Raw genomic sequence first — 17,732 nt, 5'->3', positions numbered from 1 at the left:
GAGAGTGTCTATGGGTACTGGGAGATCAAGTGACCTACCCAGAGAGTGAGTATGGATCAGAGGAGGTACTTTAAATTAGACTTTCCCTACTTAGAATCCAATCATTTCTGTGTTACATGGTCTCTGAGAAGTGAATACCTTTTGACATATGGTGTGGCTCTATTATAGGATCATAGATTGAGAGCTATAATGGATCTTAGAGGCCATCTGATCATTTTTACAGATAAGGAACTTCCCAGAAAAGTTAAGGGACTAGTCCAAAGCCATGTGGGATAGATGTTGACGGTCAGAACTAGTACATGACCCCTAACTCTTACTCAGATACCAGTCCTTTTGCCTAAGACTTTACAAGCTAAAGGTTATCTTACTGATGTGCATAAGCTAGTAGAAGGACCTACAAGTTAAGAGGGAATTGTTTAATAAACCTTAACATCAGCCAGCATCAGACTCATGAATAACTATTTATAACCTGCATGAGTTTGTGAGTTGATCATCATATTGGGGAAAAGCATTGTGAAGGAGGTGGGACTTTTAGATCTTCAAAAGTGGAGACCTAGAAAAGAAGTACAAAGAGAATTTCAAATATTGGGAAGAGTACAAAATTGAGGAGCAGGAAAGACAAGTTAAGGGAATGCTGGGAAAGCTGTAATTGGTGGAACAAAAAGCAAAATGGGGAGGAGGGGATGATGGAGGATGCTATAGTATTTACAATGAACAATTCTGAATGCTTCCCAAGATGAAAAGATTGACAAGCTTACTTGTAAGAACAAGATATTCTGACAGAGAATGTTTCTTCAGATAGCCTACAGAAAATCTTTCAACAGGAAAAAAATTGCTAACATACATAACCACCTCTACTCATATTCTTGCTGTAATGGAATAGGAATCATTAAGATGGAATTCTTATCCTATTTGTGCTGTCTTAACAAACATGGCAACAGGCATTACAGAAGTATACAGACAAGTGGAGAGACAATCAATGGTGATATGTTAAGATGAAGCAGGGAAGTGGAAAATATGATGATGATCTGGAAGGTGTGTGGTATTCACGTGACTAGTTGCAACACTTCACAGTTAATGGGAATAAAGCAATACTATCTCAGTGATGTCAGAATATTTCAAGCTTCTTTTTCTTACAACTTGCCTTTCTCTGTGTTTAGTCATAGCTTCTCTCCCAATTATAGTTTCAATCGCTTCATGTGTTTTTCTTAACAACAGCAACAAAACTTTCATGGGGCACCATGGTCAAAAAATTAACAATCTTGCAGTCAGCCTGGAGTGAGTTGAAATCTGGCCTCAGGCACTTACTAGCTGTGTGACCCTGGGCAAGTCACTTAACCCTGTTTACCTCAGTTCTTTATCTGTTAAATGAGCTGGACAGGGAAATGGCAAACCACTCCAGTGTCTTTTGCCAAGAAAATCCCAAATGGGGTAATGAAGAGTCAGACACAACTGAAACAACTGAAGACTGGTTCTCAGGAAGGAGACAGTCTATTTCTGAGAATTAGAAAGACTTGTCACAATCTTCTGCCCAATTTTCTGGAACCCCAAATCTTCTCCACACCATGAGGAGGTACTAGAATAGGATATTGTTCAGTTAGCTTGTTTGTTTTCCCCTACTTTATCTGGCACAGATTATTAATAGCTATAAATTTAGACTTAAACTTCCTAGATTAAAAAAAAAAAACAACAACCACAAGTTAGAACTATAGATTAAGACTGTCCAAACTCCAAACTGAAAAACCAAAAAACCCCCAAACTTTAGCTCAAGACAGATGCTATTGTTAATAGTCAAGCCTGAGACTTTATACTGGAAATAATTTGAGGTTTCATCAAGGTGGACGCTCTCTTCCCTGATGCAGATTAAAGTCTTTCTGTGCTTTAAGAAATGGCTTCCCAAGTTATTCTGGTCAAAAGACATAACACTTTCTGATGATGAACCTTCATGAAATTAACTAGGTTGGTCCTGAGACGATAAACACAGAATTCATGTCTAGGCCCATATTTAAGGTCTTTCCAGCTTGGTAGCATCTGCCAGAGTTCCTGCTATATTGGCACAGCCTGCAAGCAATCAGTATCACCTATGTGATGTCATCAAGATAAGACTTTCAGTGGAGGCAACACAAGATTTGATGGGATTAGATATTACATCTTAATGCTTGGAGAAGAAGTGATCCTAATAACGCATTGCTTTAGTTTGAAGTCACATACACATACATGCAAAGGTATACTTATTTATATATGTATTGTCAACCATTTTTCAAAGGGTTAGTCCAAAGAAACAAACAGAATCTGTTACCCCCTTAACCAAAAGTTTGTCCTAAGAACAAACAAAATGGGGTTCCCCCTTTACCAATGGTTTGTTCAAGAACAAACAGAACAGGGTTACCTTACCAAAAGTTTGAACAAGGAACAGAGAGTCAGGCTTTACATGTGCTAAAACATGCTTATTTATTCTCATTAAGCTAGAGAATCATGTATGATGGAGTTAGAAATAATCCTAAACTCAGAGGTAAACAAGCTGAAGGAGAGCCTTTATAAACTTAGAGCAATTTCAACTCAAGATGTCTGTGTCTCACCAAAATTCGTTTCCATGTGTGTTTAATTATAATGTGAGAAAGGAATTTCTTAATGGAACAGGTTGTAAATACAATACGATAAGAGAATGTCAAGGTGCCAACTGAAACTATAGATTCAGGATGTCTGTGTTTCTTTTACCATTAACATGGCATAATATAACATAATAAAACATAAGAAAAGTTCTATTATTCAAGACAGTGTCAGGTTCAAGGTGCCTTGTCCTTAGCAGTCATAAACAGAAGAATGCTCCTGGTCAGCTTCTTCTGGCCTTGTAGTTGCTGACACAGGAAGGAGCATTTTGGGTTCATTCAGACAGCAAAGCAAAGCATGTCTGTTATGCCAGAGCACCCAAAGCATTATCTTAGGTTAAGCTTAGAGTGGGTCAAAATGTTTTTCTCCTGATTGGACAATCCAAATTTTAGGCCTTTCTCAAGTGATGGGAGGGCACAAAATGGTTTCCAGTATATACACACACACTTATACTTATTTTCTTCAATTAAAGCCATTATTGAAACCACAGGAAAGAATTTAAGTTCAGCCCTTACGTCTACCTAAAAATGTTACCAGGCAGCCCAATGGAACACACTTAGAAAAATTACGGTTGTAAGAAGATAGTGTTCCAAGAGTGATACTTTGGAGAAGCAATAAATGTTTCCCTAGCAGTAGTAATAAAACATTTTTGTTTTAAGTGTTCAAATAACAGTAAAAACTCTCTGGTGGTTTAGGAGTGATATCAAATATTCAGACTATCTAGCAAGTTAAAAAATGAATATTACTGATAACTGGGGAAAAGGATATTCAGTAAGGATGAATGAAAAAATTGATAAAGGGTCTACTATGTGCTAAGGACAGTGCTACATGCTAGAAATGCTACAAATAGAAAAAAAATGAGAGGTCTCTGCTATCCATGCTCATATTATCCTTGGGGATTGCAAAGTATAAAATAAAAGTTCAGCAGCAAGCAGGGATGTATTGGTAAATGTTGGTCCATTCAAGTTTAACCTGCATGATTAACATTCTCTCCAACATTTTCTTCAGTCTAGAGTAGACAATCGATAGAATAATAAATCCAACCCTGATCTGTAACATCTGCTGATTTCTGAGGTGTAAATGCTCCCCCTGAACATTTAACAACAGACTCTCAGGAGTCTGGAGGAGTTGGCTTCAGCACACTCCTGTAAAACACAAAGTCCTTAACCTTCACAGGCCTCAGTTTCCTTCTCTATAAAATGAGAGGATTTCTAGCTCTAAATTTATGACATAATTTGATACCTCATTTTACTGCTGAGTTATTGTAGAGTAAATGACTTGCTTCCACAGCTAGAGATGGCAGAGCTAGGGCTCAGGCTGTTTTGATCCATTTCCAGCATACCCTTGGTTGGTAGAGCATTTGGAAAGATCCAAAGTCCTACGAGTTCAGCTGAAGGCAATGCCCAGAGGTCCTTTGATTTTATAAGTTGATCAAATGACAATAGGGACAGAAAGGGGGTGAATTGCAGCAGGTGGAGGCAGAGCAGATGATAAAGCCTGCTGAACCTGCATCTCAGTGGAAGAAATAGAGTTGTGGACTCCCAAATCATCCAAGCCCCATGTGCCATTAAGCCAGCACTACCCACCCAAAATATTTGTCACCTGTGAGATGGGTTTGGAGGTGTTCTGGGGTGGCCAGGTTTTAGGGGGATAAAAGAGGAAGATGATTTAGATTTGGGTTAGGGGAGAATGTCCCATAGTGTCTGGTCAATGGTTCAAGTTTTAGTCTTCTCTCTAAGGAATTTTTCAGTACATTTAAAGGCAAATGTAGCTTTCTATGCTTGGGGCAGGGCCTTAGGACAAGCTAGCCTAGTCTAGGTGGCCAAGATCCTCGTGGAAGACCTTATTTGCATTCATAGGAACTTGGTTAGAGTCCCAGATCAACTAAGGACTGTAAGCTTTGTGAGGCAAGACAAGTCCAACCTCTTTAAACTGCAGTTTCTGCAATAATGTGGAGACAAGACCTGATGCATGTGAAGGGATTTTATAAATTGTAAAGCCTTATATAAATGTAACAGATTGTTATTGTTATTGTAGATACATACACTTAATGGAGATACTATGAAGCCCTGTGTCCCATTGTTACTGTGGTTCCTGCTCTTTAGGGTCTTAGGGACCACTCTTTAAAGACCCAGCTGAAGCCCTCTCAGGTCATCCTTGCCTTTCCGGGCTCTGAATCATTCACTCTTCACTACCTAGTACTTCCTTTAGGTTTTTCATCTGCAAAATGAGGATATAATTTCTACTTTTTGTTCATTGTTCAGTGTGTTGTACTTTTGGACCATCTGGGGTTTTCTTGATACTATTTTCTTTTCTAGCTCATTTTACAGATGAGGAAACTGAGGCCAACAGGATTAAATGACTTGCTCAGGGTCATGTAACCAGTAAGTGTCTGGGATCAGATCTGAACTCAGGAACGTGCGTCTTCCTGACTCCAGGCCCTGCATTTTATCCATTGTACCACCTACATACTCCAATAATTTCTACTTAGCCTACTTCATAGGGCTACCATGGAGAATAAATGACAATGTACATAGAAGGTCTGTGGCTGGGTTTCAGAAAGTGGGTTTCTCAATGGTGATTAGTTTCCTAGACCAGCCCACAAAAATCTGGACTACAACCTTCAGCAGGGTAAATAACAATTGTTATTTACGTTCATTCTGAGCCAGTCAGGGCTTAAACAGTGAACAAGTAGGGCTTGGTCTGGAGTCAGAGAGATTTGGGGTTAAGGTTGGTCTTTAAGAGAAAAAAGAAATGAAAACAAGGAAAAAAACTTTCAGAGATTAAATTTGCATCCTCTTTGGGCAGAGCACCTATAGGTAGGTGTGTGATGCCCCATGTTGAGAGAGAAGCAAGAAAGAAGGAAGGAAGGAAGGAAGCTGTGTTGCCCAGTTGGAAGTTGGGTTCCTAGTGGGCTGCTCCTTCTCTACTCACAGAAGCTGCTGTTTGTCTTTCCTTCTAGAAGAGAACCATGACATCAGAGAGGTGATGCTATGACAAGCAAGTGAAATAGTTTTCAGTGAGGGAGAGCTGTACAAAGTCACCTGCACTAAGACTTTTGGGATATCCTGTATGTGTTATCTCCCTCTATTGGAGGGTAAGCCAGTCTTGCTTTTGTATTTATATGTCTAGAGTTTAGTCTATAGTAAGCACTTAATAAATGCTTTGCATTTATTTGTTAGGTGAAAGAATATTAGTTTTTACCAAGAGAAGTATTTTTTTTTAATGTACCAGTTTTATTACAAAGGTTCTTCAAAAATACAAAAAATAATTTCAAAATGGATCCCAACCCAGACCACTCTCACACAACCCAGTTGACATTGGTGGGTTCCTAGCCAGGGTGAAAGGGTGACTATTTGAAAGGGCAACCAACAGCCCTTAGCCTAGAGTCTGCTGAGGCGTGGGAGGCAAATAAAATAGGTGACCCAGCAAAAAGGCACATCCCTATCACATGCTCATAGACTGTGGGAACCAAAAAGCACCTATGAGCAGCTGCTAACTTATTCTACCTCAGGACAGAAAAGGTGGTTGGCTAAGCATCTGAATCTACCAGGAACCACAGAGGAAGCTGGACAGACACATGTACCAACTGTCATTCTTGCAAAAACTTCACTGTTTCAAACTCAATTTAGAGGAATAAAAAAGGCCTACAGAGGGAGAAAAGGGGACTGTGGAGGCTACCCAACCTAGCCACCCAGGGCAATGTGTCCTATGTCATCTTAAAATAATCCACCCAGAAAAATGCTCCCAGGCCCTAAACAGCAAGTCAGGCAAGGGGTTGTGTTTACAACAGTACAGTAAGGGAAGAATGGATTCCTCCCTGGGACTCAAGTGTACAAGGCAACAACCAACAACAAAACCCCTCATTCCTGTGTTCTGGGGACAGTTCTAGCTCATATAATTATGTATAAATAGAGAGACATAGAAAATATAAACTCTGAGGGTGTAGGGGTAAGGAAACTGGAAGGAGGTTTGGGAAGCAGACCCCAAGGAAAGCTGAAGAGCTCAGGCAGATTTGGTTTCCTCCACCCTTTTGGCTTCAGGTTTCTCTTCCTTTGTCTTGTCTTCCTCTTTTGCTTCTTTTTTTTTTCCTCTGGCTCTCGATCTTTCTCCTCTTTCATTTTGACCCTCTCGGCTTTCTTGAAATTGGGTGAGTTCTTTTGACCACCCTCGCCTTCCTCATCTGAGTCTGAAAACTTCTCCTCACAAGCAATTCTCTTGTCTGAGGAGCATATTGAAATTTGCTTGTCAAGATCTTCCTCATCCTCATCTCCATTGTCCTCCTATATCCCATCCTCAGAAATGGGTTGCATCTAGACACGAGGGGCATGTGGGAACATTCAGAGTTTCTCAAACAACCTCTGCTTGATCTCCAAGAACTCTTTGGTATTCTGGTTTGTCATGTTAGGTGGACTAATATGAAGTTTGAAATCTGGTCTGAAGTATTCAAAGTAATCGTTGTAGGGAAGTTCACTGGTGATCTCTGTGTCCAAGGCCACACAGCTGTTTCATATGTCTAGTACCTGGCTACACTGAGGATGTAGCCAGGATGAGGATGCCTTCCCAGCATCAGCATGGGTAGATTGAAGCTCTTGAAAAACTCCACACACTTGGCATGGCCTTTAGTGGTAAGGTTGAAATAACCTAATCTGTTGCTAGACAGGCAATCAGAACCACGCTGCAAAACCACTGCACTGGGCTGAAAGGTCTCCATCACCTTGGACATAACTGGTTTGAAAATGACCTCATAAGATTCGTCATCAATCCCATCTCGAAGAGGACAGTTGGCAGTGTGGTATTTGCATTTTACCAGTTCCAGTGTCCCATAGGTCACCCAATCCCGGGAAGTACTCTCCATACTTATGAAAGGACACTGTCATGACCCGATTTGTGGTGTAGAAAGCTTCTTGCACACCATTGCCATGGTGAACATCAGTGTCAATGTACAGCACACTCTGGTGGTACTTTAACAGTTCCAGAATGGCCAACATAATACTGTTGACGTAATAGAAGCCAGAAGCTTCAGACTTCTTAGCATGGCACAAGCCCCCAGCCCAGTTCACAGCAATGTCTGTCTGCTGTTTATTAAGCTTCACCACACTTGCTACAGATTTCACTGGTGGATAACTGACAGGACTCAAATAAGCCATCAAATTCTGAGAAGTCTTCACCAATGTTAAATCTCTGCATCTGCTTGCTGTACTCCCACATATTATCAGGATAGATACAGTGCAAAAATGTAATGTAGTCATTGTTGTGGTACTTGGGCATCTCATCCATATGGGCTTTGTGGGGCCGACAGATTTCCAGTAGAGTTCATAGGTTAGTAGCAAATTGTGAGTCATTCACAATGGGATTTCACTGGGTGGTCCTGCCCATAGTAGTAATTTCCAACATCCCTGTCATAGTAGTAACACTGTTCAATTCGTGCCCTGAGTCAGCACCATCTTGCCTTGCATCCTAATTCTATAGACTTCATAATACCAAGGTTGTTAATATTAGTAGAACTATTCGATTAAATAGAATTATTAGTCATAATACAAGCACTAATTCTGTAACACTAATAGTATTAGGATACTATTAGTGCAAATAGAAGTTACAATGATATGTGACTTACTTGGGACAACTTCAAGTAATTTGTTGATAAATAATAAACCTTATAAAATTTAACATTTATTTTTAAAAAATAGTCTTAGGTTCTCTTATTGTTACAATCGCTTTTTATATGACTTGACATTTATTTCATATTTTTTGATATATATTATTCAATTCTTCATCATTAAATCACATTTTGATCATTTTGGATATTAAGCATACCTTGATGAACTGTCCATTTTTCAAGTTTTTCCTTGATTACAGTTCATAGGTTTTCAATGGGGTTCAAATTAATCAAATCAAATGAGATGAGATATAAAGCATCGCAAACATTAAAGAACTGTATAAATGTTATTAATCACTCAGCAACAGCACAAATGAGATGAATTTCAAAGTCATTAAGGCATGTGTCTCCATTTCTTGGGTAAATTTCTTAGCCTTTCATGCCTTGGTTCATGGTGTAAGGCTGAAGTATTTCAACTCCTTTTGGAAATTTCTATAATTATGGAATAATTCTCCTTCTAAGTATATCAGTCTGTATATCAGATTTCATCATTCCTCATCAGGGATAAGATTTTCAGGCTAACTAGAAATAATAAAAACCCTCTAAAATGTTTTTGGGAATGGATATTTTACAATCTGATGGGCATGTTTAGATATTATAGGATTGTCAGGACTTCTGATCAGCTGTTTTTGGTATAATCTTGAATAAAAGATGTTTCATCAATAAAAACTACTCTCCCCCCATTTACAATACCCTGATATTTATATTGCCATATCCAGGACAAGCAACTTTTCTTCACAACAACAATTAGCAGTTGTTCTTTCTGTTTTGTCTTATTGTTCTTCTGACTACTAAATAATATAGAAAGCACAGAAAGGCAGGGTAGCTTTGCAAACAATGTGTAGTATTTATTATATAATTTTTCAAAAAGAAAGACAATCTCAGTGTAAAGATCACTAATTTTGCTAAGAGTTCAGACTTTTTGTTGACCTTGGACAAGTTGCTTAATTATAGGATTGCACAATTTTAAAGTGGGAAGAGGCATCAGGAACCAGCTCTAAACTCATACCCCAAAAGAAAAACCATAATATTAGGTCATGCCAACAAGTAGTCATCCATAGTCATCCAGCTTTTTCTTGAAGACTTCTGGTGAGAGGGAATCTGTTCACTCCAATGGCAACACATTCCAATTAGGGATAGCTGTAATGACCTTGGAGTGCAATTTTCCTTAGCATCAAGCCTAAATTTGCCTCTTTGCAACTTCTGTACATGACTGCCAATTCTGTGCCTCATTTGAGTATCCATTTCTGAGTTATCAATCTATTGCCATTCACAGATCTAACTAATAACATGTAACAAGGAACCTAAAGGGAAGTAAGGCTAGAAAATGGATCTATAACATGAACTGCAGACCATATATGTACACACATTCACAAATTAAATGTAAATTGAGAATATAATCTAAAAGTTTCTATGTTGTGTCTTTGTAGTCTCAGCATTTCAAGATTACTCTCCAATGGCATACAACTGATTTTCTTCAGAACCCATACCATCTACATTTCAACTTCCTTTTGTGTGTTATTTTCTTCCATTAAAATACAAGTTCCTTGAAAGTAGGGACTATTTTTCTTTTTAGTTTGTATTTATTTGTATCCCAAGGACTCAACACAGTGCCAAGCATATACTAAGTGTTTAATAATTGTTTCCTTCTTTCCTTCCCTCCTTCCTTCCTTCATTGGAATTGGAGAGAACCCAGAGTGGGAAGACTAGATGGGAAAAACTTGTATTGGTCTACGTTCTTGTACTTCCTAAATATAATCTTTCTGTAGTTTCTGGTAACACTGAACTGATCTTACACCATAATGAACCTTTCTATTTCTATGTACATCTGAGTACAGTACATGAGCCAATCGGCTCAGCCATTTGTCAGATATTTTGCTGATTTACTACAGGCTGTTTATGTGGATATTATCCAAGGTTCTTCCATTTTTTCTATTCTTGGATATTAACTATTTTGTAGGCTCCATCCTTCAGTAAAATAAGATCAGTTTTTGGGTCCAGTTTCATATATCTATTATCAGCCTTTTATATTGTTCTGCAAAGTAACGTTGATTTGCTCTGGAAGAATTTCTTTAAATTTCTAACATTTTATCATTTAGTCTGGGAATATCTATCTCTTCTCTCTTTTTCTGAAGGGAAGTATTAACCTTACTAAAGCGTCCTTAGTGTGGTGGGCCCTATATTTTGTTGTGCCAGTTTTTGTTTGAGTATTTCCTAAATCTGTTGTCATCCATTTAATATTCCAAAGGTTTACATTGAGATGGGCTTTTAAAGCTCTAAACAGGTTCTTCTCATTGAGCTTTAATTTCAGGATGTCAGTGGGTCCCTTGAAATATATAGCAATAACTTTCCTCTTGATAATTTTATACTAATGTGTCTTGTTTAGAAAGGCAAAGGTATTTACTTGTAAACAATCACATTTGTCCATTATTCTATTTGCCCACTAGATTCTTCTATTTTGTTGTTTTATATTTGATGGAGTTCAGATCAAAATAGAACTGTAATAAATCACTGACCAGTAATTATTCTTTTATGCTTAGTATTTGGAAAATTATTGTGAAGGTCAATAAAATGACTCATTCATAATTGAATGAGAACATTAAGATGTAGCCTCATTTTTTTTTGGTAGATTTATAGAACCAAACAATTTTAGTAGCAGACAATACAGACAAGACAACAGGGCTGACGAACATTTTCTTGATCCACAAAGTTTCAACTTCTTCTCTAGGGCTCTGTGTTTTGGAAATTTTTTATTCCATGTAGTTTGGGTTTTGTGAGTATTTTGAATTGCAAATTTTTCATAATTTATATTATTACCTGGTGAATAAAGGTGATAGTTTTATCTGTGATGCTACTTTGATTAGGGCATAATATATTTGTTGAATTCTCAAAGACATTTTGAAGTTTGTATCATAGAATTTATCATCTTTTAATTATAAAGAATAGTGACCTTTTTTTGTATAATTCTGTTCACTTGATCATGCCTTTCTTAATATTCAGAAGGTACTAAATTTTTCAACCTGAAATGATATGTGGCCCAATTTCCATGATTTCCTTAAAAAGTATGCATTGATCTATAATTCCTAGGTCCTTAAGAGTGAACTTTCTTTGGTTTCTGGTAGCAATGACCTAATTCTGTATTGATATCATAAGCTTCTCTGTTTTTGTAAGCAAATAGCTTTATCTACATATTGTTGGTTGAGTTTCTTCCTATGATTACTTTCTCATTTTTTTGTATGGCTGCGAAAAATAGTCTTAGGACAAATCACTATTCTTTTAAAAATGTTTAATGTCTTGTCTATTATTGTGGAGGTTGAATAAATAAAAGTATTTAGATGTAAGCTCATCTTCTATAGGCTCACTAAAAGCATCTTTGGGACAACTCCAGCAGCAGTCAAGAAAAAAGCGATGATATGTACTTCATCTTCCCACAAGATTGTGATTTCTTGTACCAGGTCTTTATATTTTGGAACTTTTTTTTTTTTACAAAGTTTGAAGATTTTGAATATTCAGAGTGGTGACAGCTATTCAAACTATTATTTAAAATTTTCTGGATCAATGTTATGTCTAGGTGATTATGGGCACCAGGTTTGTCTGTGCCAGTGCTCTGATTCCAGTATGGTTTATTTGTTGAAATCTCAAGAATATTTTAGGATCTATATTTTTAGTATGGGATAATAGTATTTTAGAATTGTTGCTAGTATGCTTCAAGAGCTGTCATCAACATGCAGAAATTACTGGGTGACTGTCTCTAGAACTTTTGATTATGTCCAATTCCTGAGACCTTAGAAGTCATTAAATCCAACCTCCTTATCTATAATATGGAGGCCTAGAGAGGTTGAGATACTATCTCAGGATCACACATAGCTAGTGCATGTTTGAGGCAGGATTTGAATCTAGTTTTCCTGTTCTCAAAACCTGGGTGCTAGAACCACTAATCTCTTCTATCTATAAAAGACTGAGTAGCAGCAGGAAAACTTTCTGTGACTAGCTACATTCCACAGTTTAACAATATCAAAGATAGGGCTAAGGAGTAAATAATTGCTGTTCTCATGACTAGGGAGCTCTAAAGACAAAAGTGCAAACAGAAAAGGGTGGTTTCCTTTATCTCAAAGTGTGGAAGAAAGGGGAAAGAATGGGTTCTTGGTTAATTACTTGAGGAGAAGGTGAAGAAATGCCAGGAAGCAATGGGAAAATCAGATTTTAAAATAAACAATACTGTCTAAGCATGGCTTTAGGAACTAGAAGTGTTTCTCTCTCTTAACCTCTCTCTCTCCCTCCCTCTCTCTCTCCCCCCTCCCCCCCCGCCCCTTCTTCCTCCTATCTCGGTCTCTGTCTCTCTGTTTCTCTCTCGTTAGGAGTGGGACCTGTGGTGAACTGCTTAGGAGCAGGACACGAATCTGAGAATTGCGGCACTTTTCCTCCCTTGCTTCAGGCGCTCAGGAATCAACCCAAAGACTCTCCGACATCAGAGCAATAGCTGTCAGCGGAGATGACTTTTGGGGAATCTTGCAGAGCAAGGCGCCGATGGGAGTTCTTGGGCAAGCGTGGTGCAATGAAAAAAGCACTCAATTTAGAGTCAGCGGATCTGTGTTCAGATACCTGCCCTTTGTTTAAATTTGTTACTTGTATAAACTTAGGCAAGTCACTTGTCTTGGTCTGAATTTCCTCACAACTTAGAAAGGGGATCGAACAAGGTGATTTGTCGAACCCCTTCCAAATATAAGTTGCGTGATCTTAGAGGAAACCGGGGCAAGGGGCTCCTTGACAATGGAGTCCTCGCAGGGACTGACCTGAGTCCCGGTAGGAGGTCTGGGCTAGATGCCTTAGTGGGGAGATCAGGACCGGGGTGCGCCGGCTGCCCGCCCAGTCCTCACTCCCAGCTCCGTAGGAGGGTGAGGCCGCGGGGGCGGAGGCTTCTCTCATTCTCTCTTTCGACCTCTCTCGAAGGCAGAGAAGGGCGGGAGGAGGGAGGGAATGCTCTGCTGTTAGCAGACTCCCGCCCTCCGCTCCCCCCAACGCCCACCCTCCCGGGGCTGTCCTGGGTCACTGCGCCCAATAAGAGGGAAGAGGAGGGGAGCGGGAAGCTGAGCGGGCTCCCCACCCGGCCAACTTCTGCCGTGGTCACAGTACCAGCTGCAGCGCCAGGGCTGCACCCCTCCGGCTCCCTCCGGCTCTGCTCGCCTGCCGCCCGGAGCCCGACTGACGGTTGGCCTCCTCGCCGCGTCCCCTAGGCTCGCTTATCCCTGGGGTCAAGTCCCCACCCAGGCCGGGCGAAGACCCCAGGGAGGGTGACTCGGGGTTGGGGCAGACGCGACAGCCCCCCCGAAGATGCAGGATGGCAACAGAGCCGCTGCCGTCCAGCCTTGCCTATCGCACCACGGGCTCCACCTTGTTGCACCCGGTCAGCGACCTCCTGGGCATCCCTCTGGACCAGGTAACAGCAGGGAACAGGAACTGGACCCTTTTTCACCCACCATGCGACCACTATAGAACTCTGGGGGCATGAGTGGTGGGGAGAAAGACAGACGTGTTCTGTAGGAGGGGGAAAAAGTTAAATCTTTTAAACTCGTCCGGGATTTTGCTAACAGGCTAGACACATGGGCCTGTTTTGCAACAGTGAGAAGTTACACTGCAAATGGAATGTACACTTTTGAAAGGAAATGGGTGTAGTTTGAGGGACAGGTTAAAGCGTGAACTTCAGCTTTTTAGGTCCTAAACGATCCTTTGCCTCCCCGTCGGCTTTTGCCCCTACCTTCTCTTCTCGCCCCTCCCCCTCCTTCATCTCTTCCCTGGTAACAAAATGTCAACAAGACAGACTCTAGACTATTTTAAATTCAGAATTAAATTTTTTAAGGTCCTCATCACCTATGCACTGTCACAAATGTCTGATTTAGTTATCAAAGCAGTAGCATATGTTTTAAACGGAGGGGAACTTTCCTGTGAAAGTGTGCTATTTAGGAAGTTGAAAAAAAAGGCATTGGTCAAACTTTCTAAAGACAGGTAGGTGTACACCCGTCCATGTGTAAAGAATGACATTCTGAGATTCAGAAGTCTTTGGAGTGCCTCTATTTGATTCCGATTCACCTTATCTTTAGGAGTCTGTGGCTCCTGAGTCGCTCTAGAGCTAAGAGAAAAGGTTACTCCCTGACAGGGTGAGGCAGTTAGTTACTGTCGGGGAATCATAAAACGTAAATGACAAAAATAGATACAGGTATTCCTGGTGAGTTGATTTGGGCCCACTGGGCAACTATGAATGATAGTGGTGTACTTGATATGGTTACTTGGCGCTTTTTCATTTTGGCCAGGTATCTCTTTCCTTCTCTCCCTTTCACTTGTTGATCTTTTACTCTATCGCTTTTCAAACATGACTACACCTGTTGCCCTTTCTACTCGAATTTCTTTAGCAATGAGGAAGTCTAAGTTTGACTTATTCATTGTTTAATGAGCCAACCTGCTACTTTCTCCAGTGAGAGAGTCTAACTGTAACCTCCACCTGACTAGTGCTTCATCAAAAGTTTCGAAATGGAGAGACAGTGGAGAGACAGGAAATTGGGAGACAGAACAGATGCTAACTTGTGTGCATTTTGTAAAGTCGTGAGTTACTATCCCGCAGTTGTCTTGCCGAGTGGACAGCCGCTTGTACAGACAGAGACACAAATACAACGTCAAATCCTTCTGGACTGAGACAGAATAAAGCTGTTTCCTTGTGAAGAGGGAGCTCCTTTCTCCCTCGACAAAAACAGTTTTTTTTTTTAAAAAAAAAATCATTCTTTCCTCTGTTGTGGAGACTTTCTCTTTTACATAAAAAAGGGATGCATATTCATATTATTTGTTTGTAGTGATTTTGGATTTTTTTTCCTAGGGCAATCATCTCATCTCCAACCCTCGGGACTTATATAAACCCAGTCTCTACTTTCATCTATAGCATTGCAAATCATTTTAGACTATAGGAAAGCTTGGGAGGTAAAGGGGGAGGGGACTATCGGAAGAGAGCAAAAGAGGAACTGGAAGAAAAAGAGTTGAGGAGAGATAGTTTGAGTGAGAAAGTTAACTTTCTCTGTATCAACTACCAAATATCTGTTGGAAACACTGAAACCTTCCTCTGTAACTAGAGTGCTTCCATCCTACCACCTCTCAGTGTAGAAAAGAACTGACCCCCTTGCCCCCAATCTTAGAAATTTTGTTACAGAATAGGTTAAGATATGTTTTAGTTTATTTGGAAGACCTAGGGTAACTTTCTACAGAAAATGAGATCTTGACTAGAGTGTAGAATTGGGAATTTGTAGCTTCACTTTTTTTAAAAATTTCACCTTCAACAACTTTAGGGGTAGCTCAATGCTTCTCTTATGCTTTCTTTTCACTTTTTTCATGTCTTCAATGACTATCTGAATGTGATATGGGTGGAGTCTCATTTTTGTCTTTTCTTTCCCAAGGAAAGGAATGTTATCGATGCAGAATTCCATGATATTTTATTGGGGAGGGGAGGAGAGGAATAAGTTTCACAAATTTACTCATATCAAGATGGTATTAATTCTATTTTCCAGTGGATTAACAAAGACTAATTCAATTCAGTTCCACAATATTTCAGAAATGCCTACTTATTATGTACTTGAAGCTATATAAAATTACTTCACACTTGAGCTCTCTGTAGCCTAGACTACAGAATGATCAGCCTGAGAGAATAATCTTTCTGTCACTCTCAGTATAAAGACCCCGAGTGGAGGTTGTTGTTTCATCTTGTTAGGTATAGGTATGTCTGCCTCTTCATGACCCATTTGGGGTTTTCTTGGCAAAGATACTAAAATGGTTTACCATTTCCTTCTCCAGCTCATTTAATAGATGAGGAAACTGAGGCAAACAGGATTAAGTAACTTGTCCAGGGTCACACAGTTAGTAAATTTCTGAGACTAGATTTAAACACAGAACCTCCTGACTCCAGGCCTGGCACTCTATCTACTGTGACACTTAAGTACACTGAGTGGATATGAAGCCTTAAAGAATGCATTTTTAACTCAGACCAAATTGAGTAAATTTGGCAAAATAAGGTGGGAAGCTTTTTTTTGCATTAAAATAGGTTATTATTTTCCTTTTTTATTTAACAAGTATTAAAACAATAATCTGATCCTCCTTCCCCCTCCAAGTTACCCCCCCACAAGCCCTCAACACATAACTTCCATAGTCCAGCAAAACAAATTCCCACATTAGCTATTTCCAAAAATATGTGTACCTCTTTCAGCATTTGAAGTTTATTGTATCTCTAGAAGGAGGTGAGTGATATATTTCTTTTTCATTCTTTTGGACTCGTGGTTTACCAATGCTGTTGATCAGAGTTGTAAAGTCTTTCAAGTTATCTCTTTCAATAATGCTTTTTTCACTGTACAAATTGTTTTCCTTGATCTGCTCACTTTGCTTTGCATCAGTTCACAAATGTCTTCCCAGTTTCTTCTGAAGTTATTGATTTCATTATTTCTTATATTAATATTCTTCATTTCTTTATTTTTCAATATATTCACATGCTACAATTTATTTAATCATTATCCAAAAGGCGGATTTGGGGCCACCAAAAAGAGCTACTGTAAATATTTTTACACACATATATCCTTTTCCTCTTTCTTTGATTTCTTTGTGGTATAGACCTTGTAATGGTATAGTCCTATCAAAGAGTGTGCATCATTTGATAACTTTCTGGGCATGATACAAAATTGCTTTCCAGAATAGGTGGACCAATCAGAGCTCTGCCAAAAATGTACTAGGGTATCTGTGTTCTCACAGCATTAGGAAGCTTTTTAAGGCCTATTTCTGGGTAGACAATAGTTGTGTTCCTGAAAAGTTCTTTATAAATCATGTTTGTAAATGAATTCCCTCTCATTCTTTAACCTTATTTGCATATATGTCTCTACTCGACTTTAAGTCCCTTGAGAGCAAGAACTTGTATTATTTGTAAAGTACTCTCATAATAAATATTTTTGCATTTGCTGTGCCTGGTATAGTGACTTCATGAAGGAAGCAAATGATTGCTGAGTTTTTCAGTCTTTTAATTTTATAGATGTTTTGTCATAATTTCTGATTAGTTTTCAATTATCAGTGAGTCCTCACCTTATTTAATAAGTTTCTTTGGTCTCTTAGCACCAGTGGTTTGTTATCTTTTAAACACTTAAATGTGTCATTGGAGTCTCTCAGAGTAAAGAATTATTTCTTAATTTAAATGATAATTTCCTGATTTATCCATTTTATAGATTCCTGAAAATTTTTGAAACATAGAATGTTGTTGTGTATGCGTTATCTGCATTGAAGAAATTGAGAGCTTTAATTTCCAGTAATATAAATCTGAAATCTTCCTTGTGAATTTTAAGTATGACATTCTCCTTTTTAATGAAAGAAAATAGAGTACAAAGAGTGTGGATGCATGATGATCTAGAGATCTTATACATAAACCACTTAGAGGTAGTCTGCATTTCTG

The 17,732-nt window shown here is 39.1% G+C and overlaps 1 protein-coding gene and 1 pseudogene across 4 annotated transcripts in view; one reads left to right on the top strand and one right to left on the bottom strand.

Annotated features, from left to right (window-relative positions):
* Positions 1-6,615: 6,615 nt before the first annotated feature.
* Positions 6,616-8,057, bottom strand: LOC140498310 (histone deacetylase 1 pseudogene; annotated as a pseudogene).
* A 5,187-nt stretch (positions 8,058-13,244) lies between these two features.
* The window catches only part of MBOAT1 (membrane bound glycerophospholipid O-acyltransferase 1), a 194,268-nt gene continuing 189,780 nt past the window's right edge, over positions 13,245-17,732 (top strand). The window contains exon 1 of one of the 4 annotated variants that reach the window (XM_072603946.1): positions 13,245-13,706. In XM_072603946.1, coding sequence (XP_072460047.1) covers positions 13,608-13,706 — 99 coding nt within the window. In that variant the 5' untranslated portion in view covers positions 13,245-13,607. The remainder of the gene's footprint in view (positions 13,707-17,732) is intronic. The other 3 variants (XM_072603947.1, XM_072603945.1, XM_072603944.1) reach the window with 3 other exon arrangements.

The sequence above is a fragment of the Notamacropus eugenii genome, chromosome 4 (assembly GCF_028372415.1).
Source record: "Notamacropus eugenii isolate mMacEug1 chromosome 4, mMacEug1.pri_v2, whole genome shotgun sequence".
NCBI classification, from domain to species: domain Eukaryota; kingdom Metazoa; phylum Chordata; class Mammalia; order Diprotodontia; family Macropodidae; genus Notamacropus; species Notamacropus eugenii.
This window is presented reverse-complemented; position numbering and strand designations above follow the sequence as displayed.